This window comes from Eleginops maclovinus, chromosome 7 (genome assembly GCF_036324505.1).
Source record: "Eleginops maclovinus isolate JMC-PN-2008 ecotype Puerto Natales chromosome 7, JC_Emac_rtc_rv5, whole genome shotgun sequence".
In the NCBI taxonomy this organism is placed as follows: Eukaryota; Metazoa; Chordata; class Actinopteri; order Perciformes; family Eleginopidae; genus Eleginops; species Eleginops maclovinus.
In genome coordinates this window covers 4,252,275-4,279,739 of record NC_086355.1, presented here as the reverse complement: position 1 = coordinate 4,279,739, position 27,465 = coordinate 4,252,275, and the positions used below count along the sequence as shown (strand labels likewise).

General features: G+C 42.5%; 2 protein-coding genes and 1 long non-coding RNA gene across 5 annotated transcripts; 1 reads left to right on the top strand and 2 right to left on the bottom strand.

Annotated features, from left to right (window-relative positions):
* Positions 1-553: 553 nt before the first annotated feature.
* LOC134867273 (uncharacterized) lies at positions 554-25,769 on the bottom strand. 3 transcript variants are annotated; one of them, XM_063887715.1, is made up of 4 exons: positions 23,341-25,757; positions 21,146-21,428; positions 20,671-21,012; positions 20,262-20,567 (listed from the first exon to the last, which is right to left on the bottom strand). In XM_063887715.1, exons 1-4 carry the CDS (start codon positions 24,942-24,944, stop codon positions 20,289-20,291), a joined length of 2,508 nt encoding a protein of 835 aa, XP_063743785.1. In that variant the 5' UTR covers positions 24,945-25,757; the 3' UTR covers positions 20,262-20,288. The 3 variants fall into 3 exon arrangements, with proteins under 3 accessions (XP_063743786.1, XP_063743785.1, XP_063743784.1); XM_063887716.1 differs by lacking the exons at positions 20,262-20,567; positions 20,671-21,012; positions 21,146-21,428 and adding exons at positions 554-4,835; positions 11,109-11,176 and having other exon boundaries at positions 23,341-25,769; XM_063887714.1 differs by having other exon boundaries at positions 20,262-21,012; positions 23,341-25,753.
* Positions 5,831-7,588, top strand: LOC134867277 (uncharacterized). Its single transcript, XR_010166134.1, has 5 exons — positions 5,831-5,992; positions 6,145-6,262; positions 6,588-6,646; positions 7,053-7,129; positions 7,239-7,588. It is a non-coding gene; the product is annotated as an uncharacterized LOC134867277 (long non-coding RNA).
* LOC134867276 (uncharacterized protein PF3D7_1120000-like) lies at positions 21,428-22,708 on the bottom strand. The gene is made up of 2 exons (XM_063887718.1): positions 22,040-22,708; positions 21,428-22,003 (listed from the first exon to the last, which is right to left on the bottom strand). The coding sequence occupies exons 1-2, from the start codon at positions 22,181-22,183 to the stop codon at positions 21,710-21,712; spliced, it is 438 nt and encodes a 145-aa protein (XP_063743788.1). The 5' UTR covers positions 22,184-22,708; the 3' UTR covers positions 21,428-21,709.
* Positions 25,770-27,465: the final 1,696 nt, after the last annotated feature.

Here is a 27,465-nt window from a genome sequence, read left to right as displayed (position 1 = left end):
TGACTAATGAGAGCATTTACAGACATCACCTGCCTAAACTTGCACGAGCCAATCAGAATCACAGGTCAGAGTTTCTCCGTTCCAGTGATTGCAATTCACCATGTCCTGCAGCTAGAAAGTACCCCCACATGGCTCAGTTTTTTCCCAGCTCACGTGTCACTGTGAGGGGCCAAATGAGGCCCTTACTCCCAGTTGCCATGCTGGATCTGATAGAAGCACATGCACAACCTCCTGCTGCTCCCTTGTGACATAAAGCTGGATACTGTGTTACAGAATGGATTCTTTGGGAAAATATGACTGAAGGGGAAAATTATTAAATCAGCATTGCATGAAATAATGCAGAGAATATTCCCTGAATTAATAACGGCAGCTGTTTTCTCCGGGGGAAACAGCAGGAGAGATGAGGAGTCTTCATTCATTCTGAGGAGCGGTGTTAACCTGGAGCAGAGCAACACGGGAATAACAAATGTGCAAGAAAAAACCAACACAAGAGAAAGAATAACACCTTATTTATCACATTACTTACAAGGCAGTGACATATGACACAGTTAGACCATTTATAGATCAATACGTTTTTTTCCTGTAAGATCTGCATTTTTTTTCAAATGTCAACTTTTTTTTCTAAATGCCGACTTTTAAAAATGTCTCGCTATTTTTCTCATTGTTCTAATTCCTTCTTTATGTGGCCCTAATGATCTTCTTTTAAGAATTCACACTTTTTGTCCCCTAATTTTTTTCTTTTTCTATTTTCTCTTTTCAAACTTCTGACTATTTCTTAGAAATTATAATTAATTATTAAAAATTCTGCCTTTTTTTCAAATTTTGTTTTCATTTTAAAAATGTCCCACTATTTTCTCATTACTCTAACTCCTTCTTCATGTGGTGAGCTGTTAGCTAAGAGTCCGGAGTCTGATTTTAGTATTGTTTGTCGCATCAGATGCTCCTTAGCGTCCAGCAGTGGCTCAGTCAGTAGGGGCTTGGAGTGGGAATCGTAGGGTCGCCGGTTCAAGTCCCCAAACAGACTTGAAATATGGAAAGTGAACTGCTACTTGGAGAGGTCCCAGTTCACCTCCTGGGCCCTGCTGTGGTGCCCTTGAACAAGGCACCGGACATCTCCAATCCCCCCTCCCCATTGCTGCACGTTAGCTGCCCACTGCTCCTAGTACTAGGATGGGTTAAATGCAGAGGACCAATTTCACTGCTCTGCTGTGTGCATGTATGTGACTAATAAAGAGGGTTTCATCCTCTGATTCTTCTTCCTTCCCGTTTTTATGTGTTTGAAATTATGACGTAAAAACAGGTTTTTGGGAAGGAGAAATCTACTCTCCAGACTTTGTTACCTCATCCTTCTACACAAATATTTCCACCATGATTTCATTTTAAACAACTCTAAACACAAACACCGTGTTTACGTCTGCTCTCAAGTTTCTGATGGAGTTTACCGGCAGTCTGGGCTCGTGTTTACAATAACTTCTATGTTTAGCACCGATAATTATCTGTGTACATCCACAGTTTACATCCTCATACTTTAAGCATGAATTAGCCAGCATAACATTTACAATATCAACAAATATCATGACCTCATCCAAACGGAAACACAAGGAGCTATTAAGTAGCTTAAAAATAGCAATGATAGATCTGCGTAATGTGTGAACTCAAACAATCACAGGGCAAGTGAGGTTGCAAATAAATGCTGACTTGAAAACAAGAACCTCTCTCCCTCCCTCAAGAAGATGTCATCATACCAATACCAAAATAGGACAGGGAGGGAGAGTGGAGGACATGACACACAGATGACCTTGGTGACATCAACAGGGAACGGTTTTGAAAGCCAATGCTGATATTTTGTAATGAAGTCACCAGCACCTAAAGTCATGTCTGCAAATTCAGTGTTTGTTGAACAGCCGTTGAACACCATGGATCTCTACAACTAATGAAACATGCAAGATAAAGTCTACAGCTTGCATCTTATTGTAGTTTTTTGCCCATCAATTTCATCTGTGGACACAACATTGTGCTCTACTGAGATATAAAAATAAAAATAAGTCAGACAGGTCAAGAAATAAAAGCAGGTTCAAAACCTTAAACACGTTTACATAAGACACACTCTGGAGCAGGAAATGAAAATGAGAGAACAGAATAATCAAATCACATTTTACAGTGACATGTCATACATATGCATCCACATGTTTTACCTCCCAAAATCTCAATTCATCGTCTTTCTAAACTATTGGTTTGTTTGCAACATGTCTGACAAACTGACCACTTGGCTTTCCTGCCGTTTCTTGAATCTCAGATGTTTACTTGAGAATTTTAGAGGAATGATAGCCAAAGAAAGGAAATATTAGCCATTGCATTAAAGCGGTTGACAGGATGACCTACTACATCTTTCCGAACTCCCCATCTGAATCCCAAAAAAGCAAAAGAGGTCATGTTGCGTAATTTCTCCTCTTTTCCTTCCCATCTTTGCTTTTGTTTTGCTGTTTTTCTCCTAATCTCCTCTTCTTCTGTTTCTGGTTGCATTGAATCCTCATTTCGGCTCCTTTGCCCTCCACCCCTGTTTCCGTCCTCTGGTTTTTCATGCAGTTAGCCCCCATGGACACACTCAGGGTCACTGTGTGATTAGCCTGCATGTGAAAGTGCTACTCTAAGTAATAATGTGACAATAATCCTAAAATCCTACACTAATCAGTAGAGAGAAGCAATATAATCTCCTGTTGGCTTCATGTCAATTAACGACAGGGTTTGCTTTTTATTGACAGCATTTATTTTCCATGATTTTAGTATTTTAGAAGTACATTTAGGAGGTATAACTGTGTGTGTGCTATACGGAATAATCTGAAATGATTACATACTTACATTTTTAATCCAACAATCGAATTATAGTCTTTGAAAAACATGTTTCCAATTGTTTTTCAGCAATTTAAATGTAAGATATCAATGGGCTTGAGTGCTGAAGTAAAATATGTATTTATTTATTGTAATTTGTGTGAACTTTTGTCTTCTGTCCCTTCAACATGCCGACTTCTGAGCAGCACAGGGAACATTTATATCCAGCCACTTTGATTTCTGGCCCCTTTTTACATCATAATAGGCGTCATTACAGTGAAAACAACAAGAAATTACAATTACAATTCCTATAACAATTAAGGCCATATTAAGATTCAGCACTTTTCCAGCCAGCAGCCCATTGTTCCACCTGAATAATATTTAATTTGGCATTCAGAAGCACTGCTGGCTGGTTTTCCTGTTTCTCCTCCACACGGCTGAAAACGTCACGCCGCCAAGCAGCCAAAACCAAACTCTGATGGTCTGGTTTCTGGAGCTCAACAAGCAAACACAGCTTCTTAAACTGACATGTATATGATCTGAACTGATGAAGTGAATAACTAATGAGAGGTAAACCTGCATGTCTGAAATTATACGGTTGAGAGAAAATTAAGAAAGGCTGGGTTATTTATTGGCCTGTTTAGGAGTTAAATATCGTCAACGCTATGTTAACTTTCTCTATTCAGGGAAGCTAACCTGCCTAAATGCAGTTAAAGGATATTTTAAAATTGTCAACAAAGCCTATAAAACCAACATGTTTTTAGTCCCTTACAATATTCTTCTTCACTGATATATTTAGCAAAATCAACTTCACCAAAGAACATTTTCTGAGGTGGATTAATACACCATTAGTGGTGCAGCGATGTTTTCCATCATGCAGGACTGTATCTACGATTGAGTCAAAAATAAACTGCAGTGTGTGTTTGACTGTGTGTGTGACTGGAGGAGATTCTTGTAAGTGCAATAGAGTCATGTTTTTATATTTATTAGGATAACAATGACGTTCTGTGTCACAGAGGAATAAGAGATATTGGGTTTTGTTATACAGACAATGCTTTTTCGAGGAATCAAATTATGGTGGTTTTGGTCTTTTCATAGGAACTTATTTCCCATCCCCAAAAGTCTGGCTCCTTACTACTAAACAACAAATAAAGGAAGTCCTGCAACATTTGCTGTGATTTAAGTTTACCACAAACAGGAACAGAAAACATGATGTCACAATATCACAGCGACTGTTTGCCTGCATGTGTCCGCGACATGAAACCAAGGGCCTGTCAAACCCCCCCACCGCTAGATTTCTTCCTATTCTCTTTGTTGTTGCAAATTTAAATGAAATGGGTTTGTTTGTTTCTCTGCAGTGACAATGAGAAACAATTAAGCGCATTAACATGTCAGAGTTGAAAAAAGTGTTCCACTGAAAATGAAATGCATGTTTTTTCCTGATATTCTAGATATATGAAAACAATTGTACAGGGTAAAGTGTTTAAAAATGTCCTCCAGAAAGTGATTATAAAAAATAATTCATGGTGCTTCCATTTTCTGAACACCTGCTGTATAAATGGAGAACATTCAGTCACACTGTCAAACCCCCTCCAAGAGCAAACACCTGGTCTATTGTGAGCTGTACCCAAAGTAACTCATAATGAGGACATAATGGGGAGTGTGTGCCGTGTTGCCTCTACACTGTTTGGGTTACATTTCAATTAATCAATACACAAAGAATGCCACGTGCAAACATCAGGATTAAACTGTTCTTCGCTGCTTGTTTAATATTAAATGATGAAGGGATCCAGGAATGGTGTTTAAAACATTAGATGGAGATCTGCTGCTCCCTTGTGGCAGCAGAGGATAATTTATAGCGTTTCCCTCCAAATATCTTGTTGGACTGAGAATACCATGTTCCTCTTCTGCAGTAATCCGATATACACAAGATGATTTGCAGAAAAACAGTAGCCTCTTTTCTCTGATATACAGTCACAATACTTCCACTGCACCTCCACAGGAACCTGGAAAACAGAACATAAAAAAAGGGTTAGCTCAATAGCTCAGAGAGATATCTACAGACGGGTGTTTTCAGACTCATTCCTACTATTCCACGTAAAGTTGCACAGCTTTCTCAAAGTATTCGCAGCAGCCAGAATTAACGGCTCCACAGTCATCACCTAACTGCCAATTCTTAAAGCTGCTATGTGGTGGCTTAATCTCACTCAATGTGTGGTGCTCCATTGCCAGTGTTTTAGAATTAGCCCCTGTAGCACCTGCATCAGGAACTCCATGAACTTCTGAAAAATACAAACAATGCTCCAGTATTACATTTCAAGACTAAATACTGTGGCTGGCGGTACCAGTGTGAGGTGACTAATAGTTTGGAAGTCGCCTCCTTTACAGGGACACTGTACTGATTCACTTTAAATGTGTCCTGCAGCAGAGAGAAACTGCTTCGGTAGGGAAAAAAGTAGCCGCTTTTCTGAGATATACACTCACAATACTTCCACTGCATCTTCACAGGAACCTGGAAAACAGAACATAAGAAAGCTGTTACCATATGAACAGAATTTAGGTAAAACACCTGCAGCTTTTGCATTAAGCTAATGTACAGCTTTAGCATTAAGCTAATGTACAGCTTTAGCATTAAGCTAATGTACAGCTTTAGCATTAAGCTAACGTGTTGAGACCAGAGTGGTCTTTAAGCTTATCATTTTTTACCCGAAAGATATCTACAGATAGGTCTAAATGTTTTCAAACTCAACATTCCACGTGAAGTTGCTTTCAAAAACACACAGCTTTCTCAAAGTATTCAGTCGATAATTCAAAAATGATCCTCTGCTCTGCTAAACTCTGCTCAACTCCCGCCACACGGTAATGCAGTCACCAAACATTTTTGGAATTTTTCGGAGCAGCTGATTGAGCCCACCTTGAATACCTGCGCGGTGGGTGGCTCTGTCCGATTCTCAGGTATTTAAGGTGGGCTCTATCCGGTGCTGCAGTTTGGTTATCTGTTAGGCGTGTCTTTCGCCGGAAGCGGAAGTGGAAATGTTTGGTGACTGCATTACCATGTGGCGGGAGTCGAACAGAGCTTAGCAGAGCAGAGGATCATTTTTGAATTACCGACTGAATACTTTGAGAAAGCTGTGTGTTTTTAAAAGCAACTTTACGTGGAAAGGTGAGTTTGAAAACATCTAGACCTACCTGTAGATATATTTCTGGTAAAAATGATAAGCTTAAAGACCACTCTGGTCTCAACACGTTAGCTTAATGCTAAAGCTGTACATTAGCTTAATGCTAAAGCCGCAGGTGTTTTCCTAACGTGTGTAGACGGCAAAAGCAGTGATGGAGGCCTTTCCTGCATTATCAGGTATGTCCTTTGGGACATCCAAAAAGCAGATGGCTTGTGAGAGGAGAAAGTTTGCACTTTCAATACTCAATGGTTCAGGTTTGTAAGTCATTTTTCCCTGCTTTATGTTATGGTTCTTAGTTTGTTGTTATGGAAAAGATGAACCTATATTAATCCAATGCAATCAAACAAATCTACAATAACTACAGCCTGTAAAATTGCCTTTGAGTCCACACACTACAGCATTTATAGCCTACAGCATCATTGATTTTAAACCAAATATTCCATACATATCTCAGTTGAACCCATGACATATATTTCTCTCACACACTCCATTGAGACATTAACAGTTGTAGAATAACTTTTTTCCTGCTGCAATAAGGAATATAAATACTGACACTTAAACTGTCTTGGTTTGCGTCAGGAGAACAGGGAAGAGGATTCGAATACAGACTGCACCAGGCATCCAAGAACAGTTTATAGGTGATTTATTGAAAAAAACAAGCTTAAAGGCAGAGTGGCAGGAGGCATGGGTGAAATATGGAACACAGAACAAGGCTTAGAGTGAAAGTCACAATTATAAATTCCTGCATTTTTAAATGTGTTGCTCACAGGTCATGTCCTAGTAATGTTTAGAATATTACGGATTGTTTTAGTCTGCTTATGTTGTTCGGTGCACACTGTGTACATAGTCTTCTTTTTAAAACATCCGTCCTTAAAAACATATTAAACCTGTGTTGATGATCCCATTCATAATCCATGTAGAGTTTATAAGGTATAATTTACAGCTGAACAGCAGCATAGAATTTGACTGCACTTCTGCTGCCAATAAACTGTTAACTGTATACAAATACAGTATGTCTAAATAACATATTTTCTTTTCTTGCAGTGTTTGACATCGAGAACAACTGTGCAATGTGCTCTGCCTCAAAGCCCCCAGGATCTGGGCCTCCCACTACAAATTGGGTGAGTGTTTGTCAATAGTGTAGTTATAATAGGGCTTTATCATATTCTAATCAAATTCAATGTATGATATTAGATGTATTTACAAAACTGATTCACTGGATCTACCCAGATCAGGCGAAAAAGCCGCAGGGTCATGCTTTGATTTCTACTTTTCGGCATATTGTTTCGGCAACCTCGTGCGTCGCCCCAGCGGCAGCCCACACACATTAACTCTATTCAAAATGACTGTGGAACGGATAAAAAATGTATTTACTAACAAAACAGTCAAGACAACTTCCCTCAGATATATGGTAATGTATATACATTGTTTTCACATATAATGAACAGAGAGAATATAAAATGTAATAAGTAGTGGAATATGGATACTGACAATTCTAATCATGTCTAATAGCAACATATTAAAGTGTAACTTCACCCCAGGTTTGAGCCTGAGTCTACCCACATGATGATAATATAGTTTGTTGCAAGAACTGTAATTATGTATCGTATGATTGTTTAATAAAATGCATATACTGTAGATACTGATGGTTCTAAAATCAAGGATTGTCAAAGGAAGATGTATTTAATATAAAAAGGTTTAAGGTTATTTTCAGATATTAAACTGGTGTTCTAAATCCAAAATCCAAAATATATTTAAAAATGTGAAACTAAAAAATCTTACTCAGGCAAAAACATCCAAAGTCCAGGTAAGAAAGTCCTTAATCCAATAATCAAAACACCAACAGTACAATGACAGCGGTTTATCAATTGCTCTTTTTCCTTTCCTGTGGCCTCCTTGTGTCTTTCCCTGGTCAAACCTTTTGTCAGCTTTGGTGCAGTAATCCCACAAACACCTGTCTCCAATATATACATAAACAAGTAGGGATGTCCCGATCTAATTTTTTAGCTTCCGATCCGATCCGATATTTTCATATAGGTTCCGATCGATCCCGATATTTCCCGATACCGGTTTCCGATATCACTTTTTGTGTTGGCAAACAGCATTTAATTTCGTATACATTAAGAAATAGACAGGCATCCAAGCTGTGCTCAATAGCTTTTATTCTCTCACGATCACAAATAAGAGCATTTTTTTTGCAGTAATAATTAAAAAAATCTGATCTTTCAGTTCCCTTTATTCTGTTAAATAGGACTTTGGTTGTTGTACAAACCTCGGGAAATTTCCATAACATTTGTGAGTCATTTATACACTATGGTCCACCATCTGCATAATACCTCCAAACCATTATGATCTGATGAGGCTTTTGAGATTTTAACGTCTCAAAAGTTGCACTGAATATTTTTCCTGCTGATAGGTAGCCTCTCAAAACTAGCTGTTTTGTCATTAATATGGTAGGCTACTTCCAAGTCTAACAAACGTATTGAAAGCCTGTAGTCTTAGATAAGACATAAGACAGAATATTAATGTTTCGTTTTAATTCTTTGCTGTCGCTATAACAACTAGTGCTAGTGGCTAAGCTGACGTGAATTAGCTGACAACAAGCTAGGCTAACTTTTCTGCTAGCCTGTTGACGTGGTTGCTGTCTAAAAGCCACGTTATCTATGCATAGTTTTAAATAAATCCAGGGCACACGTAATTATAATTGGGAATAGGCAACATTTAATATACATTCAGTAGATCATGTCAAAATCATCAAATGGAAGTTTACCCCATGACCATTCATTAAAAGATGGAAAACGGAATTAGCATGAACTTTACTGACTGAATGCGTAGCTAAACATCAGTGGTCAATAACAAGAAGGCTTACCTTCTTCATGTTGGCGGCGTTGTCCCTCATAACAACATGCACCTTGTCATTATCGATGTCCCACTTGGCGAGCATCTCTTCTATAGCATTCCGGTTACGCGTTGAAGTGTGAGAGCCACGCAGCTCACTTGCATGTAGCACTAGTTGTGCAAAGTAAAACTGGAGTCTATCCAGTGGGCGGTTAGACTGAGGAGCGACATCGGGGCTACATCTGAACTCCACAGGTCTGTGTTGAGGGTGATTGAGGTAGTCTCCTTTAGGTGCCGCTGCACTTGTTCACGCACCTTGGTGTGCAGGGCTGGGATGCCTTTTTCAGCAATGTAATGGCGGGATGCTCCTGCAGATGATGTCATATATGTTGGTCACGTGACGAGATACGACAGGGGCAGCCATTTTGGCAGTCATCGCGGCAGTAAATTGACAGGCACTGGCAGACTGTCAAGGATGGTGGATAACTGCTGTGCACCAGGTTGCACAAATAGGCGTGGGAAAAAGAAAGGTGTATCGTATTATCGCATTCCTAAAGACGCGGAGAGGAGGGAGAAGTGGATTGGAGCGATTAAAAGAGCCAGGAGCCTTCAGAAAAAGACTGAAAGATGGGACCCCCCGGCCGTTGGCTTTCGCTTATGCAGTGATCACTTCATATCAGGTGGGTGAAGGAATACAGTACAATGCTACAAAAAGTTTCTGGTCAGTTTAATTAAATTTAATTAGTTTAATTTAAGAAGTAGCACCCAGTTATTATAGCTAACGGACACTGTGATGTCCCTTTTTAACTCAACAAGTGTGGCTCTGGCGCAGCCTAGCCAGTTAGCAAGTTAGCTTGTAGCAAGCTAGTGGTAAACAAACCCGTGTTGAAATATTCCTTCTTATTTTGTAGGGAGAAAGAGTGATAATCCGTTGAGTCCGGATTTTATCCCCTCAATTTTCGATTACCTTCCATCTCCAGAGAAGAGGAGACATAAAACGAGACTGGAGGTTTTTAACAGAAGGCAGAAGGCTAAACTGCACAAAGTAGAGCAGGCAAAGATATCTGCAGAAGCCATCCGTCAAAGGTGGGTAGATCAAACTCCTGTCTGATTACATGTTGGGTCTACTTGTGATCGGTGTGTTATTCAGATTATTTTATTTCAAATAGTTAACTGCCGTGATATGGTTATAAACAATAACGTCACACCAGTCATTTAATGAAGGCTGGGTCGCTTATATTTAATCTCTCTAATTTTGTACTATAAAGCCGAATTTCACTTGAATTAAAATGAGAAGTATACTCGCTCGGTAAGAAAACACTGGCACCGGTGGTCATGTTGACTGCCAAAATGGTGGCTCCCAACCAAAAGTCACGTGACCGCAGGAGCTCTATACGACAAAAACCGGAGTTTTCCACAAGTGAAATTGGCTGGTCGTCCTCTGCTATGCACTCCACAATCAGCTCAGTAATCTTGCGAAATCTCTCGGAGTCTCAAGGAAGTAAATCCTTTCGTTTCAAGCTGTCCCGCAGTGTTTGTTGATGGAGTCCATCAGTCGCAGAAGCTGTCGCTTTACAGTAGGGCGGCGTGTTCGTCGGGGTGGTGCTTTTTAAGATGTTTTATTAGGTTTGTGGTGTTGTAGCAGACCCTGTTAGCACCACCTCGCGAGACTTCCACACCACAGACTTTGCATGTCGCAGTCGGCGACTCACTTGTAGTTATTTTAAAATGATGCCAAACTGCAGACATTTTAACTAGCTAACGATGTGTCCGCTCCACTTTTCCAAGTCGATAATAGCGGGTGATGCAATAGAACAAAAACGACAAACAAACGTAACAATGGAATCATGGCAAATATTAAATATGGATCGGCCATGAAATTTAATTGGATCTGCCGATCCCGATCCACCTTAAAACCCAGTATCGGGGGCCGATCCGATCCGGGGATCGGGACATCCCTATAAACAGGTGCCAAAAAAAACCTTCAAAAATAAAACTACTACTTGAATAACTAGTGTAAACTATTGTAATCCAAGGTCATTTAGGGTTTAAACTGTGTTATTCACTGTGTGTGCCATAGGAGTCTGGTGCCCTCCCTCCTCCTGTGCGCCTTATTTCTACCTTCTTCTTGTTGGCTGTTAAAGACAGACACATTTAGCTCTCTCTGACAAGACACACACACACACACACACACACACACACACACACACACACACACACACACACACACACACACACACACACACACACATTCTTACTTACCATTCTGAATGATGTTTTTGTACTTCATCTTCACCTGCTGCCAGGTCCGTTTGGCGCTGCCGGTACCTCTGGAAGTATTTAAGGGACATACACAGAATTAGTGAAGGGGACTAAACATTCAGTTGTCCTGCTTCATTTGTGGTTGCACATACGATACAGTAACGTTCCGACTGTTATTGTACATCGTCCTGACATACTGTATTCAGGTTGGGATTATTTTAACGGACATATAGAAGTAAAGAAATAGGCCTACTTACGAATTTACGCGGTCTGTAATTTGCTGCCAACACCCCAGTCGCGCCTTGTTTGCTGCCGCGGTGTTGGATTTAGCAGCCAGGGTCGGTTTATACTCTTCATAACTCCTCATTATGATCTCGCATTCCTCTTCTGTGAAATAGGGAGAGCGCGCCATGATCGAGAGTGTTTTTTTGCGCTGGTACCACCCCTTTTATGTGAACGCGCAGTAACTCTGGTTGAGTGAACACAGGTTCAGCTGATCAACTTCATAATCAGCGTCGTAGTACCGTTTAAGACCAATCAAGATGTCCAGGTTTAGTCAACCCCGGGTTACCGCGGAAACCCTGAGTTAGTTCTAAGTAGGTTGAACTCCGTTCGTAGTACAGGCCCAGGGTGTTGCTGGTGTGTTTCCTATAGGGCTCAGGTGTATGAGGTGTAAGTCTAACAGGATTGGGTGTGTCTGACCCCGGAAGAGCATGGATTTTGACCAGCGTAGCGCGAGTGTGTGAGTACAGCAAAGATTGTTTGCTCGGGAGATGAATTGAATATTGATGGATATAGACTGTACTTTATCATGCGCAACAAGAGACAGTAAATGGATGGTATTATGCTGCACCTGATAACAAGCCTACCGATTTCTCATTTTAAACACCACCACAAATGGTATCTGAAAACTCAGCTGTTCGACTGCATCTTTTGATTAAAGTTTTAGCACCAAACAGTAACCTTAGTATTAGGCTTAAGCTCCTACAGTTACTCTAAAATACATGACAGGCAACAAACGAGTTCAATTAGAGACAATTAGTTTGTATTCTGGCCCTGACTTTTTTAAAGTCCTGTCTCCATTGAAGAGGGAGCACTGCCCTCTGGTGGTGATACACCAGAATAAAAAGCCTTTTGCACCAGACAGAAAATATCTAAAGATATGTTTCCTAATGTGAGTTCATATTTCTGGGTAATTGAAATGCATAATTACTGTACCCTTAGTTTCCTATTTAGTTGTCAATCATTCAAAAACACAAGTCGAAAGAATAAAAGTAAAAGCTTACGGCACCGGGTATTCCCAGGCGGTCTCCCATCCAAGTACTGACCCGGCCCGACCCTGGGCGTGTTCAGGGTGGTATGGCCGTAAACGAAATTTCAGGAGACACACATGCTCTTTGTAGATGGTGAAACACCAGTAATGAATCTCAGGCTTTTAGAATATGGCTGGAATAAATCTAATGTTTTATTTTAATCAAAGAATTCCCAAGAAAGACAAAAAGCAACAGTTATGGATCTTTACTCATTTCTTTTGGATCACAAATATAGCAAAACGTTGACTGGATGTTCATTCTTCACCACGAACTATAGGCCTGTAAAAAAAGTAAAAGCTTACGGCACCGGGTATTCCCAGGCGGTCTCCCATCCAAGTTCTGACCCGGCCCGACCCTGCTTAGCTTCCGAGATCGGACGAGATCGGACGTGTTTTTTTTTTTTTAATCTTTTATTTATAAAATTTGCATATTTACAATTTATTTACATTTTTACAAGTTTTTTTTTTTTTTGATTGTTTTTCCTTTTGTCACTGTACACACCTCTCCATCATACAGTCAACATTCCTCCCTCCACCCAAAACCAAAATTGTTTCCAAAATAAAAAAATAAAACAAAACATGATCATGCAGAAGACCCACCGCCCACAGGCATGTCATTCCCCACAATACGATCATTGTCTTTTCTTTTTAGTTCGTTCAGAGTCCTCTTTCTCTTTTTTTTCATTTGTTATTTACAAAGTTTATTCTCAACTCATCCTCCTTAATGGTTACAAAGGAGCTTCCATACACAAAGTCTTCCTCAAATTGCAGTCTCTCAATGCTGTTGTACAGCATTCTTATGTCTCTTTTCGTTGTCCTTTCGAAAAGGCTCCAGACATTCTCTAACCTTCCCTCATAATGGGCACTGTTCCTCCTTATTTTTACGGCATATCTTGCATGGCTCAGAACATAGTTTAGCAGAGACACATTGCATTCATCCTTCTTCACAATCGCACCAAACAACCACAACTCCTTCCATTCCATTTCTCTTACATACCATTCATTCCAACATCTGCTAACTAACTCTTTCATCCTTCCAAAGTACTCACCAAGCTCTCTGCATTCAACAAACTCATGCATACAGGTTTCAACCTGGTCCTTACATACATCACATTCTCTCTTAACCGTTGCGTCAAATTTACTAATGACCAGGTTATTAAACACCCTATTGTGTCTTAACATAAAGTCAAAGTGATCACATTCAATACTGTTCCACTTCACACTCACATTTCTCCACATCCTCCTGCCGGTCAAACCATCCACTACTCTCGTCCACACATTCTCTGATGCAGGCCTTCTAATTTCATTCCCTCTTAACCATTTATACACATACTTTGTCTTTACATCAACCAACTTCACACTCACATCTCCCTTCCCTACAAACAACTCCACCTCACTTTCATCCTCTATATTACATTCACTCTCAATCATTTTTAACCATTCACTCGGCATTCCTACTTTTATTTTTTCCAACATACTTTCCGCTGTCCCTAAACCAATCTTCTGATCTATTTCCCTAACCTCATCAACTATCACCTGTGCCCTCATAAAGCCCGGTACATACTCTAGTACTAAGTCCCTAACCCTCCTCAACCCCGCTCTCCACATCGGTAGGTTGAACAAGGAACACTGCTCATGGGTGATCCTTGGATTCAGGAAGAGGGGCTGCTCCCACACCTGCCTCACATTCACACATTCATACCTAACCACATCCAGAAACTCGCCCCATGCATCCAAGACCTCCCTTTGATAATCACTCATTCCATTCAACATCCCCTTTCTACACTTCATAAATATCACACCCTCCCCACACCCTCCACATTTCTCCATTCTTTCCCCCAGAAAAATCTTCCACACCTGGTCTGTTTTGTTGGCTATATATTTTATCATCATTTTGATTCTCAATGTTTTTATTTTCCGTCTTAGATTTATTAATTTCAAACCCCCATCCCTACACTCATTCTCTAAAACTTCCCTCGCTATCCTAACCCCTCTCCCATCCCATATAAAGTCGCTCACTAATCTATCTATCTCTTTTACTACTCTGTCTGGCACATCTAAGACTGTCATTATATAAACTACTCTACTCATTATTAAACCATTAACCACCACTATCTTACCCCTTAATTTAAGTTTCCTCAACTTCCAAAAATTCAAAGTCTTGGCTACACTGTTAATAAGCTCCTCATACTGTATATCCCTTCCTTCTACATCCTTTATCCCTAAATTTATTCCTAGCACCCTAAAATACTCTTTATTCTCCTTCAATCCTATATTACATCTACTATCCCTCACTTGTCCTATATACATGACCTCCGACTTCTCTATATTCACCCTGGCTCCCGATGCCCTACCATACAACTCAACTGTCCTCAATACTTCCCTAACACTCTCCTTATCTTTAACAGTTATAGTTGTATCATCTGCGTACTGATACACTAAACTAACCCTCCCTCCTGGCACCTCCACTCCTCTTATGTACTTATTCCCCATCAGCAGAGTCGCTAGGGGCTCCGCTGACAGGGCATACAGCATGGCAGAGAGAGGGCATCCTTGCCGGACTGACCTCCCTAACCTAAACACATTGGTTACCACCCATTAACCTTAACACAACTGACTGCACTACTATATATCCTTCTTACCCACCCTATTAGTCTTCTCCCAAATCCTGCCTTCTCTAACACTCTATATAAATAACTATGACTGACCCTATCAAAAGCTTTATTTAAGTCTAAACTCACTACGATCCCCCCTATTCCCTCCTTCATGTGCCTAATTGTGTCCCTAATACTACCAATCGTATCACTAATGTCTCTCCCTGGAATGCTATATGCTTGTGATTCCCCAACTACTGTCTTTATCACCCTCTTGGCTCTTGGCTTGGTATCATCCTATTGGCTAACACCCGTGTCAAAATTTTGTAATCAGTGTTTAACATACTAAGTGGCCTATAATTCTCTAATCTTTTCCTATCACCTTTCTTGTATAATAAGCTAATAACTCCCGTTGATATCCCAGCCGGCAATTCGTCCCTCTCTTCCAGCTGTATGAATAGTTTGAGGAGCATTGGTGCCAGCCATAGGCGCCGATTTATGTTTCTGCCGGTGGGTGCTCTAAAAAGTTTAAAGCCCGACCCTCGACGCCCAAGATAAACCTTATGCAAAAAACATAGCCTACGTGACTTTTTGCCCTATGGATTTGGAAAAAGTAGTCAAACGCATGGATTTCAGCGCCATGTATTCTTCTGTAGCCTAACAATATAAATGGGTAAAACACCATAAGAGCTCTCTTACGGGTCCATTAAACCATACAATTTGTTAACTTTGTGCATGTGCATCCATCCGTAACCAGATCTGAAGTCGTAATGACAAGTTCACGTTCCCACGGTGACATAAACACATTTTCGATACCTTTATCAAAATAAAAGTCTTTTGCATCTAAGACGGAAGGTGGCATAAGCCTCTATGAATTATTCAAATAATAAATGATCATTTAGGCACATATCAAATTAGGCACAAATGAATGTAAATAATACTACTTCCATAGGGTTATTTAGGCTACAGGTTGTTTATGTCAAACAATGTCAGAGTAGGTCTGAAAAGCCAGGTTTAATTTTGGCCGGTAAAAATATGATGGTAATATGCTGGTAATTATTTTCATCTACCAGTCATGTTGGCTGGTAAGCCAAAAAGTTAATGTCGAGCCCTGGATGCAGAGTTTGAGGATTCAAACGCACGAGGGGGTGAGTGCAATCAATAATCTTTACTGAAAAGGTTCGGTAAACAGGTAGGCAGTTCAAAAACAAATAAAACAATATCCAGTATGGGAAAGGCAGTAGAGGAGTCCGATGGTCACAGTCACAGTCCAGGTTCGATGCACGGCAGGCAGGTCAGATATAGAAGTACCGGCGAGGAAGAGGCAAAAGAGTCGTCGTTGAGGCAGGCAGGATGGTTCGATGCACAGGTAGATGATCTGAAGTAATAATCAATTCCACCAAGATGATTTAGTAAAACGACTCGCATTAACTAAGGCCAAGTGCACAATCCAACGCAAATTCGACACCACCGTGGCTGTGAGACACGTACGCCGCCAGCCAAACAAGTTATAATCGGCCATCTAATGCTGTTGTTACACACACAAAGCATACAGGTCCACGCAGTAAAATGCAGTCAATTAACCATCAACACATAGGCCCACACAGCTACTAAATATCAAAATTGGATTTGTTTTCACTCACCATTGACGCTACTTCTTTATGAGGAAAGTGGCACTCCTCGCAGCAGTGCGCTTGATGAATTCGTCTGCGATTACATCCAGATTCCTATTTCTTGATACATCCTTGTGAGTGTTCAATACAGCAATATGGGTCAGTCTTGCTTGCCCCATCGTGGACCTCAAATAAGTTTTAAGTCGCCGCAGGCCTGAAAATGACCTCTCTGAACTGCAGGATGTTACTGGGACAGTCAGTGCGAGTTTCACTAGTTTGGTCATCTCTGGCAACATGATTCTCAGGTGCTCTCCCTGATTGCCTTTTAGGAAGTCCACTACATCTTGAAAAGAAGCTAGGCGAACTCCTCGTTGCTTTGCTAAGTCAATGCACATATCACGATGCAGCCTGAGCCTTTTCTCATCCAAATCATCCCTATAGAACTCCATGATGCTTTTGCAGTCACCCTTCCCGATCAGAAAATCCTCAACATCTTGCATGCGTTCGAATACAGAAGGACTAAACCTGCAGTCCAGGCATGTTGACGCTGTATCCATGATCTCAAAGAATTGCTGTCGGTACATTGTTTCTGGTGTTTGAAAGCAGTGCGACAAACCTCCATCTTCCAGTCGGCGGGGTATTTTTCTTGGCCTTGGCACAGCTGGGCTCTCCAAATTCAAGTCATGTGCTGCTGCAGTTGTGTTTTCCCAAAATCCTTGGAATCCTTCTTCACGAAGACACTTTATGTCTTCTCTGAGCGTGTCAACCATCTGCCTAGCTTTCTGTAGGTGCAAACTCCTCTTTTGGAGTACAAGCATTGACTGTTTCCATGCGAGAGAAGAATTTCAGCATGAGTTTCAAAGAGAAAAAAGTGCTAAATTTCTGCAGGTGCAAAAGAAAACCGTAGGCTTTACCTCCTGCGTCACCTTTTTCGTTCAGAGACAGGTCCTCCAGAAATTCCAGTAGTGCGCTGTAGTTGGAAGCAATGGCTTGTAACGAGGCCGTTGTCATGGTCCAGCGCGTCGGGCATAACGGTTTCAAAGATGATGCGTCTTTGCCTTGAAACTCTTGGAACCAGGTGAGTCGCTTTGGGGAATTTCTGATGAGTGTTACCATGTCACGAATAAGTACCATGAAGTTCCGACATGGTGGAATGTTTTGGGCGACATCATGCACAACCAAATTCATAACATGAGCAGTGCAATGGATGTACTGTGCTCGGGGCTCCAGCTCCCGCATGCGAGCCTGTAGACCTGTTCTAATGCCAGACACATTTGACGCACCGTCATAGCATTGTCCTCTGCATTTACTGACTGGCAGTGAGAATCTAACCGAAACGTCTTTTAAAAGCTGAAAAAGGGTTTCTGCTGTCGTTTTTGATGTCTGATAAAATCCAAGAAAAAGTTCCTCTGGTTCCAGATCTTCAGTCACAAAACGGAAGCAGATAGACACCTGCTCTTTGACCGTAATATCGGCGGTCTCATCCATAATCACAGAGAAAAACTCAGCAGACTTAATTTCTCCAATTAGCGTTCTCATCACATCATGGGCCATAATTTCAGTCATCTCGTTGAGGATGTCATGAGATAGCCACTTGCTCTCCTTCCGAGCCAGCCATGACTGTAACTCCGGGATATCTTCTGCACGTAAGTTTAGCAACTGTATCAAATTGGAAGCCTGGTCTGTTTTTCCTCGAATGGCCAATCCCTGACACGAGAGATATTGAATAGACGATAGGACAGCCAACAAAGCTATTCTGGCATCAGACATCTGCTTTAGTTTTCCAGCAGAAATAGAAGCGGCAACATTAACACCTGCATTAGCAGCAGCAACAATGCTAGCAGCAATGCGATGCAAATTTGACTTTTCATGAGATCTGAATCGTTCCAGTGCTTTAGACCAGCTGGAAAAGCCATCCTGTACAAAACCTTTGAACGATTCTTGATCGTGTGTTGTTGATGGAAGCGGAGCATTCATTTTTTTAGCAGTTGTGCAAACTTCACAAAATACCTTGTCTTTGGTGGTGGCATATGCTATCCACGGGAATTTCGTCTTCCAACTAGCCTGAAATGACCGTCCTTTTTTCCGCACACCTTCACTGCTTTGGTTATCTTCGTTAGGCCTACCGTTAGTTGACTGGGCACTTGTGGAAGTTTGAGCATCGCTTGATGTTTTTTTGGGGGGTTTTATCAGAAATCTCTCCATTTCGTAAGCCAGCTGCGCTCTACATTGGCGGTTAAACGGTTTAAATCTTCGTGGGTGCTCGGCAATCTCCGTGTGTGCGGTTAAATCTCCGTGGGTGCTCGGCAATCTCCGTGTGTGCGGTTAAATCTCCGTGGGTGCTCGGCAATCTCCGTGGGTGCTCGGGCCCCGAAGCACCCACGGTATCGGCGCCTATGGTGCCAGCCCCTCCCTAAACTCTATAAAAAACTCAGAAGTGAGCCCATCTATCCCTGGACTCTTATTCCTACCAAGCCTCGCTATCGCTATCTCTATCTCCCCTAACCCTATCTCCCCCTCACACAGTCTTCTACCTTCATCACTCAATCTATTCTCCATGCTATCTATCACCTGTTCTAAGCTCTCTCTATCAAACTCATCTACCTCAAATAATCCCTTATAAAATTCCTCAACTCTCTCTGCTATCCCTACAAAATCTGTAATCACCTCACCATCCTTTCCTAATATCTCCTCAATATAATTCTTTCCCTGTTTCCTCTTCTCTAACCCCAAGAAAAATGCTGTACTCTTCTCCCCCTCAATTGCATATCTAGCCCTGCTTCTCACTATAGCTCCTCTACATCTACTCTGCTCTATCTCCCCCAACTCATCTTTCAAACGGCTGTACTCCTCTACATCTCTCCCTATCTCTATATCTACCCGTTGTGCCTCTAAAGTTAACTCTTCCCTAATTCTTTTCTCTCTCTCTCTTTCTATCCTATTTCTGTCTCTGCTATATCTTAAGCTAATCCTCTTCACATCACTTTTGAACCCCTCCCAACACACCCCCGCATCCTCTCCATTCACGCTTCCCCGTTTTTCCATACATTCTCTCACTTTATCCTTATATCCATCCTCATTCAACAGACAGGCATTTACAGTTTTTCTCTATTGCTTAAACACATTTTGTGATACTGCCCTCACTTTTCACAAAACTCTAAACACAAAACACTTTTCTAAAGCTATGTACACACAACCTCACAGTCTCTTTTCAAAACCAACCCATCACACCAAAACAGTTGCTCATATGCTCAAAACCAACCCATCACACCTAAACAGTGGCTCATATGCTCAAAAGCAAACTTTGACACCACAATACCACTCAAGGCCTGCAAAAATGTAAACACTACTGAGCATCATTAACCACGTTACCCAAAAAATTGAAAACACCATTTTCAGTGTGAGACTTCTTTTTTTACAGTTTCACAACTGCCAGGATGCATTTGAGCAACCCTTATTTATTCTCAAATATGTATTGGGCATTTACTATAGATTTGTGCATTTCATAGGAATAATGAATAATACATAAAATGCAGTAATATCACAACGTAATGCAGAAAATGAGTACTGTAAACTCCATGGAGGATCCATTACACACAATAGATAAAGTACAGTAACAATTGAAAACACAATGTTCAGGGTGCGATCTCTTTTATTAGGCCTACGTTGTACATGTAAATTGACACAGTATGTTGACACTGCAATCATTGGGCGGCATCACGTCGTCGGACTGGGTCGGGCCACAGTACCTCATCCACGTCACAGGCAATATTGTCCATAGCCAAACATCGTGGGAAGAATGCCCTGGCATGCCGCACCCAGCCTTGGAACGCCTCCACAGCCACATCATCACAGGCCAGGTCCATAGCCCTGAGAAGGTTCTCTCTGGTGTACGGTTGGCGGTCATAGACCTTCCACCGCCATGATGAGAAGAACTCTTCTATTGGGTTTAGGAATGGAGAGTAGGGTGGCAGACACACATTAATAAATTGCTGGTTGATGTTAAACCACTCTCTGACCTGGATGCTGCGATGGAAACTAACATTGTCCCAGAAGATGACATATATGGGAAGATCAGCCGGCCCAGGATTCTGCTGGTCGTTCGGGTGGTCATGGTCATGCAAAACTTCTCTGAGCTCTCCTAGGAAGGTGAGGAGACGCTCAGTGTTGTAGGCACCAAGTTCAGCATGCCGGTGGAGAAGCCCTCTAGAACTCATGGCAGCGCAGAGGGTGATGTTTCCTCCACGTTGGCCGGGCACATCAACGATAGCTCTCTGTCCTATGATGTTACGGCCTCTCCTCCTCCTTTTTGTGAGGTTGAAGCCAGCCTCATCCACAAATATAAATTCATGGGGTCTGGCCATGGACTCCAACTCGAAGATCCTCTGTGGAAACAAATAGCGTTTTCAGGTGTTCAGAAAGACAGTCAATACAGCACATTACAGTACGATAGTATAGTATTGTATGTTACATGTAAGTACTGTAGGCCACCGTGTACATAGATTTTACTGTACTTACTTGCACATACTGGTGACGGAGGTGCTTTATTCTGTCAGAGTTGCGCTCAAAGGGTACCCTATAGGCCTGCTTCATGCGTACTCTCTGGCGCTTGAGGACTCTGTCTATGGTTGTCAGGCTAACATCGTCAATGTTCGGAAAGTTCATATTGTCACCAATGATCCTCTCCCGTATCTCCCGTAGTCTCAGCACATTGTTCTCCCGAACCATATCCACAATGACGACCTCTTGGGCTGGTGTGAATCTGGAAGCCCTCCCACCTGCATATGGCAATCTTTCAACTCTAGAGAAACAGTCATTTGGTCAGAAATGGTCCTTGCAGTACACACTTTTACTGTAACCATTATTGCACTTGTCTGTATGTAGGTGCACTCCACTATACTACTGTATACTGTAAACATCTAGTGTAGTGACTAAAAAAATAGTACATACAGTACCTGTTGTGTTCTCTGAAGGCCCGAATAATGGTGGCCACTGAGAATCGGCTTAGGTTTGGTTGGACTCGTTGTCCAGCTTCGGTCATTGTCATGCCGTGGACAATGACGTGGTCAATGACCGTTGCTCTCATTTCATCTGTGATGAAGATGCGTTGTCTTGCTCGCCCTCCTTCTCCTCTCCCTCCTTGGCCTGCTCCTCTACCTCCTTGACCTGCTCCTCTCCCTCCTTGGCCCGCTCCTCTACCTCCTTGACCTGCTCCTCTCCCTCCTTGGCCCGCTCCTCTACCTCCTTGACCTGCTCCTCTCCCTCCTTGGCCCGCTCCTCTACCTCCTTGACCTGCTCCTCTCCCTCCTTGGCCCGCTCCTCTACCTCCTTGACCTGCTCCTCTCCCTCCTTGGCCCGCTCCTCTACCTCCTTGACCTCTCCCTCCTTGGCCCGCTCCTCTACCTCCTTGACCTGCTCCTCTCCCTCCTTGGCCTGCTCCTCTCCCTCCTCTGACAAAAACTCCTCTCCCTCCTCTGGCACGAACTCCTCTCCCTCCTCTGGCACGAACTCCTCTCCCTCCTCTGGCACGAACTCCTCTTCTTCTTCCTTGATCATCCATTTTTGTTTGGAACCTTCAGCAAACTGACTTATATAGGTGTGGTCACATCATTTGCAATAGGTGTTTTCAATTATGAGTCGTTGTGTTTACTGAATTACACCAGGTGTGTTCATTGTGTTCAGGTTTTGCTGACTGTGTGTGGCATTTTGCATCACATGAGCTTCACAATGCATATTTGAGCAGAGATATATGCTAAATGTGTTTTAGCAAGGCAAAATGTGTTTAGAGTTTTGAGAAAAAGGGGATGGGTTTTGTGAACAGTGTCTACAGGTGAATTGTGTTTTTGGTTGTGGCAAATGGGGGGTAGTTTTACTAAATGTGTTTAGGCAACTGGTCATTTGGTTTAGAGTACTGGGTTTTGTGTCTTAGCAATCGAGAAAAACTGTAAGCACCACACCCCTCCTCCCTTTCCATGGACAACTGTTCCCAGGCAGAAGTCCATGATGTTATGATCACTCATGGCAGTGCTCCTATATCCAATCCTACCGATTTTTCCCCCTATGCTACTCCACACTAAATCTATTCTACTCAAAATCCCTCCCACCACTTGATTCCTTGAAAATACCCGAGCCCTACTATTTCTTTCCCTCCACACATCCTTCATCCCGTTTGCCTCCATTATTGTTTTTAGAACACCCCGTGATGAATCATTCTTAAACCTCATATTCATCGACACATCCATCCTTCCACACCAAACATTAAAGTCACCGACAATCATACAGTTCCCCCCACACTTACCTTCCAGCCCCTCAAAAAACTCCCTCCTCCCCCTTTCCTCATTCGGTGCATATACATTTAATAATCTAAAAGTCTCCCCCATACACTCGAACAGTATCCCAATCATTCTCCCATCACCATCATCCTCAACCTTCCTTGCATTCATTACCGCCCCATTTTTGATTAATATAGCCACCCCTCTAGCATTCATACTCCCATTATTCACAAACATTTCTCCCACCCATTCTTTCCTTACATTCTCCATACAACTTTCATCCCAATGTGTCTCTTGCAGGCATATTATGTCTGAGCCACACAATATCAGAGCCGCATCTCTGCGGCCCCTTGTCCTTAGCCCATTTCCATTAAAGGAGGACAGTGTCACCATTATGAGGGAGACAGTGAGTATTTCCAAAACCATATGCATTTTACTCACCGCAGCCCAATTTTCCCAGTCACTCCCCTCGTTTTACTCCTCTTCTTCTTCATCTCGTTCTTCATCACCAGGAGCCTCTTCGACTTTCTCTGCTCCAGAGATATATCCACTCCTTCTTTTACTCCCCTCTCTCTTGTCTGAGCAGCCACCGTATCCACACACTCCTTCTCCTTCTCCATTTGCGCCTCCACCACCATTCCTTCTCCGTCCTCCACACCGTCCCCTCCCTCTGCTTCCTCCTCCATCTCCGACACTCCGGTCGATCCCTCCTCGACAGCCTCGCGTTCCCTCTCTTCCTCGTCGCTGCCGTCCCCTTCCTCCTCCTCATCCGTGTTTCGCTTTGCCACCTCCTCCTCTATTTTGCTCCGGGCCATCATCAACGAGCCGTCCTCCGTTATCTCCAATGGCTCCGCATAGTGGATCGCCGCCACTCCCTCCTCTGCAGCCGCTATCCCGTCCTCTGGTCCCGAATCCTTCTCCACAGCAGCAGCACCCCTCATACCAGCCATCGCGTTGCTCTCCCTCCTGCTGCCCACCATTTCCGCGTTCTCTGCCTCGTCTGTCTCCTCTGCTCCCAGGCCACCGCTCCGCCTCTCCGCTTCGCTCCTTGTGGCTCCTCCCCCTCTCCCCACTTGACAGTCTCTTGCAAAGTGCCCCTGCTCTCCGCATTTAAAGCACTTAAACTCCGGACACTCTCTAAATATATGCCCCGGCTTGATGCACTGCCTGCACACCGGCACCTGTCCATCATGTAGGACCCTAAAATACTCCGGGCCCGTCTCAGTCATGAATTTTGTTGAGTACGGGAGGGAGCGGACTTCCTCATTGAACCTCACTCGGAGGAAGCGCGTCCCATCCACTACATCCGTGCCCGGCCACACTCTTCTTTTAATCGCTGACATCGGCCTCACTCCCCATTCCTCCAGCCTTCTTTTTATTACCTCGTCCTTTGTGCAGATTGGGATGTTCAGAAATGACACGGTTATCTCCTTGCACGAACTGTCCCGTCCCTGAACCAGGGCTCCATTCACCCGCAGCCCCTCCATCAGCTTCCTCTTCCCGCTTTCCTCTGCCATTGTGACTTCATAAATCCGTTCTCCTTTAATTCTGCATCCCCTCACGGTTCCGCAGTCCCTCTTTAGTGCCTTCAATAAGTCCATCACCGTCACTTTCTCTCTCCCCGCATCCACCACCACCTCCACCGTCAGTTCTTTCAGATAAACACCAATCTCCCCGTTCTTTATCTGCGTAGGATCTCCTACTAGCCTTTGGGTTGTCACTGCAACTTTCTCCGCACTTTGGTCTTTCTTTGCAGCCTTTTCTCCCACAGAGTCACGTTTTTTCCCTCCAATTTCTTGCTGCGTCACCTTCTCCACTTGTCCCGTGTCACCCGTGCTCCGCTCACCATTAACCCCTTTCCCGTCTCCCTCCTTTTTTTGTTCTCCTACTCCTGATTTTCTGTTTTGTCCATTCGCTTTCTCTTTGTCGTAATCCTTTCCAGTTGTCTGTGCCGTTTTCGTATTTCTCTCCATACTCCTCTCGCTCTCTGGGATATCCGATCTCAGTTCCTTGTCCGTTCCGTGGGTCAGTATTAAAGAATCCATCCAAAAAAAACACACACACACTGGGGCCCCAAGACAGCAAAGCTGCTTGGGGGTAGGGGATACTCGAAAAAAAACAAATAGGGACTCTCACAAACAGAAATAACTCAAAAAAACCGAAAGGAGCACAAGGGCTCAAAATAGTGGCGTCTGCAATGTCTTAGGCTTTGGCTCTGAATCCGGAAGTGGGCGTGCTCAGAGTGGTATGGCCGTAAACGAAATTTCAGGAGACACACAGGCTCTTTATACATGGTAAAACACCAGTAAGGGTACTCAGTACTGCTGAATATGGTTAGGAAATTCTATGGTATTTAAGTTAACAAAATCAAATCAAAAGACCAAAATTCCAAGCATTTTCTGGACCTTTATTTTTATCCTAAATATATATTTTAAAATGTGAAACTAGAAAATCTTACACTGGCAAAAACATCCAAAGTCCAGGTAAGAAAGTCCTTAATCCAATAATCAAAACACCAACAGTACAATGACAGCGGTTTATCAATTATCTTTTTCCTTTCCTGTGGCCTCCTTGTGTCTTTCCCTGGTCAAACCTTTCGTCAGCTTTGGTGCAGTAATCCCACAAACACCTGTCTCCAATACATACATAAACAGCAGGTGCCAAAACTTTCAAAAATAAAACAACTCCTTCAATAACTACTGTAAACTATTGTAATCCAAGGTCATGTTGGGTTTAAACTGTGTGTTATTCACTGTGTGTGCCATAGGGTGTCGCTGTCGTATTACCTATAGGGCTCAAGTGTATGAGGTGTAAAGTCTAACAGGATTGGGTGTGTCTGACCCCGGAAGAGCATGGATTTTGACCAGTGTAGCGCGAGTGTGTGAGTACAGCAAAGATTGTTTGCTCGGGAGATGAATTGAATATTGATGGATATAGACTGTACTTTATCATGCGCAACAAGAGACAGTAAATGATGGTATTATGCTGCACCTGATAACAGGCCTACCGATTTCTCATTTTAAACACCACCACAAATGGTATCTGAAAACTCAGCTGTTCGACTGCATCTTTTGTATGTAGCACTTACAAAGGATTTGGCTTTAGGGGAAGCTAATGCAGTAGCGCTTAATGTGTTTGGTTTATAGATAGGAAGTGTACCTGCAGGATTCTTGCTTTTGAGTTTGTTTCTTCACGGTTTATTGCACGTATTATTGTCAGTCTCTTTGGATCAACACGTCAGCTAAATGCAATGTATCTTATCCACACAGTTTATCAGCCAGGTCATTCCCGGGAGTTAAAGCACCAAACAGTAACTTTAGTATTAGGCTTAAGCTCCCACAGTTACTCTAAAATACATGACAGGCAACAAACGAGTCCAATTAGAGACAATTAGTTTGTATTCTGGCCCCGAGTTTTTAAAAGTCCTGTCTCCATTGAAGAGGGAGCACTGCCCTCTGGTGGTGATACACGAGAATAAAAAGCCTTTTGCACCAGACAGAACATATCTAAAGATATGTTTCCTAATGTGAGTTCATGTTTCTGGTTAATTGTAAACAAAAAAAAGTAAAAGCTTACGGCACCGGGTGTTCCCAGGCGGTCGAACTGCCAAGTCCCTACTAGCGACCAATGGTTGAGCAGAGCTGAGCAAAGCTGAGCAGCGATCAGCCAATGGTTGAGCAATGCTGAGCAGAGCTGAGCGCTCAACAGACCAATCATTGAGCGATCAGGCTCACGCTTGTGTGTGACGTCACACTTGGGTCGTCTGCATTTTGAAACAAGATGGCGGCCGATAACTGTCAAATGGATTGATAATATACATTTAACCTCCTAAGGCCCAAGATGTTTTTTTACATGCATTTTTTATTTCTCTTTGCTATTTGGGCTTTTTGGAACCTAATTAGAATAAAAACTAATTTTCATCTTTAGATGTGGTGTACTTTTAGAGAAAAATGATGTCCACATATGTGGATTCTTGTTCCGAATCTCCATAAAACACAATTAAGTCACCTTTATGTAATAGAATGAAAAACTATTTATTTCCACCTTGAACAGCAGTTTTTTTCACATAGACACACATTTTTGAACATGTTTTGATCAGAAAGTTAAAACAACAGGGAAACATTTCATTTTCACACACACACACACACACACACACACACACACACACACACACACACACACACACACACACACACACACACACACACACACACACACACACACATTCTTACTTACCATTCTGAATGATGTTTTTGTACTTCATCTTCACCTGCTGCCAGGTCCGTTTGGCGCTGCTGGTACCTCTGGAAGTATTTAAGGGACATACACAGAATTAGTGAAGGGGACTAAACATTCAGTTGTCCTGCTTCATTTGTGGTTGCACATACGATACAGTAACGTTCCGACTGTTATTGTACATCGTCCTGACATACTGTATTCAGGTTGGGATTATTTTAACGGACATATAGAAGTAAAGAAATAGGCCTACTTACGAATTTACGCGGTCTGTAATTTGCTGCCAACACCCCAGTCGCGCCTTGTTTGCTGCCGCGGTGTTGGATTTAG

What these genes read in the sequence shown, in the direction of transcription:
- LOC134867273 (XM_063887714.1), bottom strand. Translation starts at nt 24,944, where the DNA reads ATGGATTCTTTAATACTGACCCACGGAACGGACAAGGAACTGAGATCG. An exon ending in ACTGGGAAAATTGGGCTGCG is followed by an intron (nt 21,429 to 23,340) that starts GTGAGTAAAATG and finishes CTGTTTCTCTAG; the next exon opens with AGTTGAAAGATTGCCATATG. An exon ending in TCCGTCACCAGTATGTGCAA is followed by an intron (nt 21,013 to 21,145) that starts GTAAGTACAGTA and finishes TTGTTTCCACAG; the next exon opens with AGGATCTTCGAGTTGGAGTC.
- LOC134867276 (XM_063887718.1), bottom strand. Translation starts at nt 22,183, where the DNA reads ATGATCAAGGAAGAAGAAGAGGAGTTCGTGCCAGAGGAGGGAGAGGAG. An exon ending in CCAAGGAGGGAGAGGAGCAG is followed by an intron (nt 22,004 to 22,039) that starts GTCAAGGAGGTA and finishes AAGGAGGGAGAG; the next exon opens with GTCAAGGAGGTAGAGGAGCG.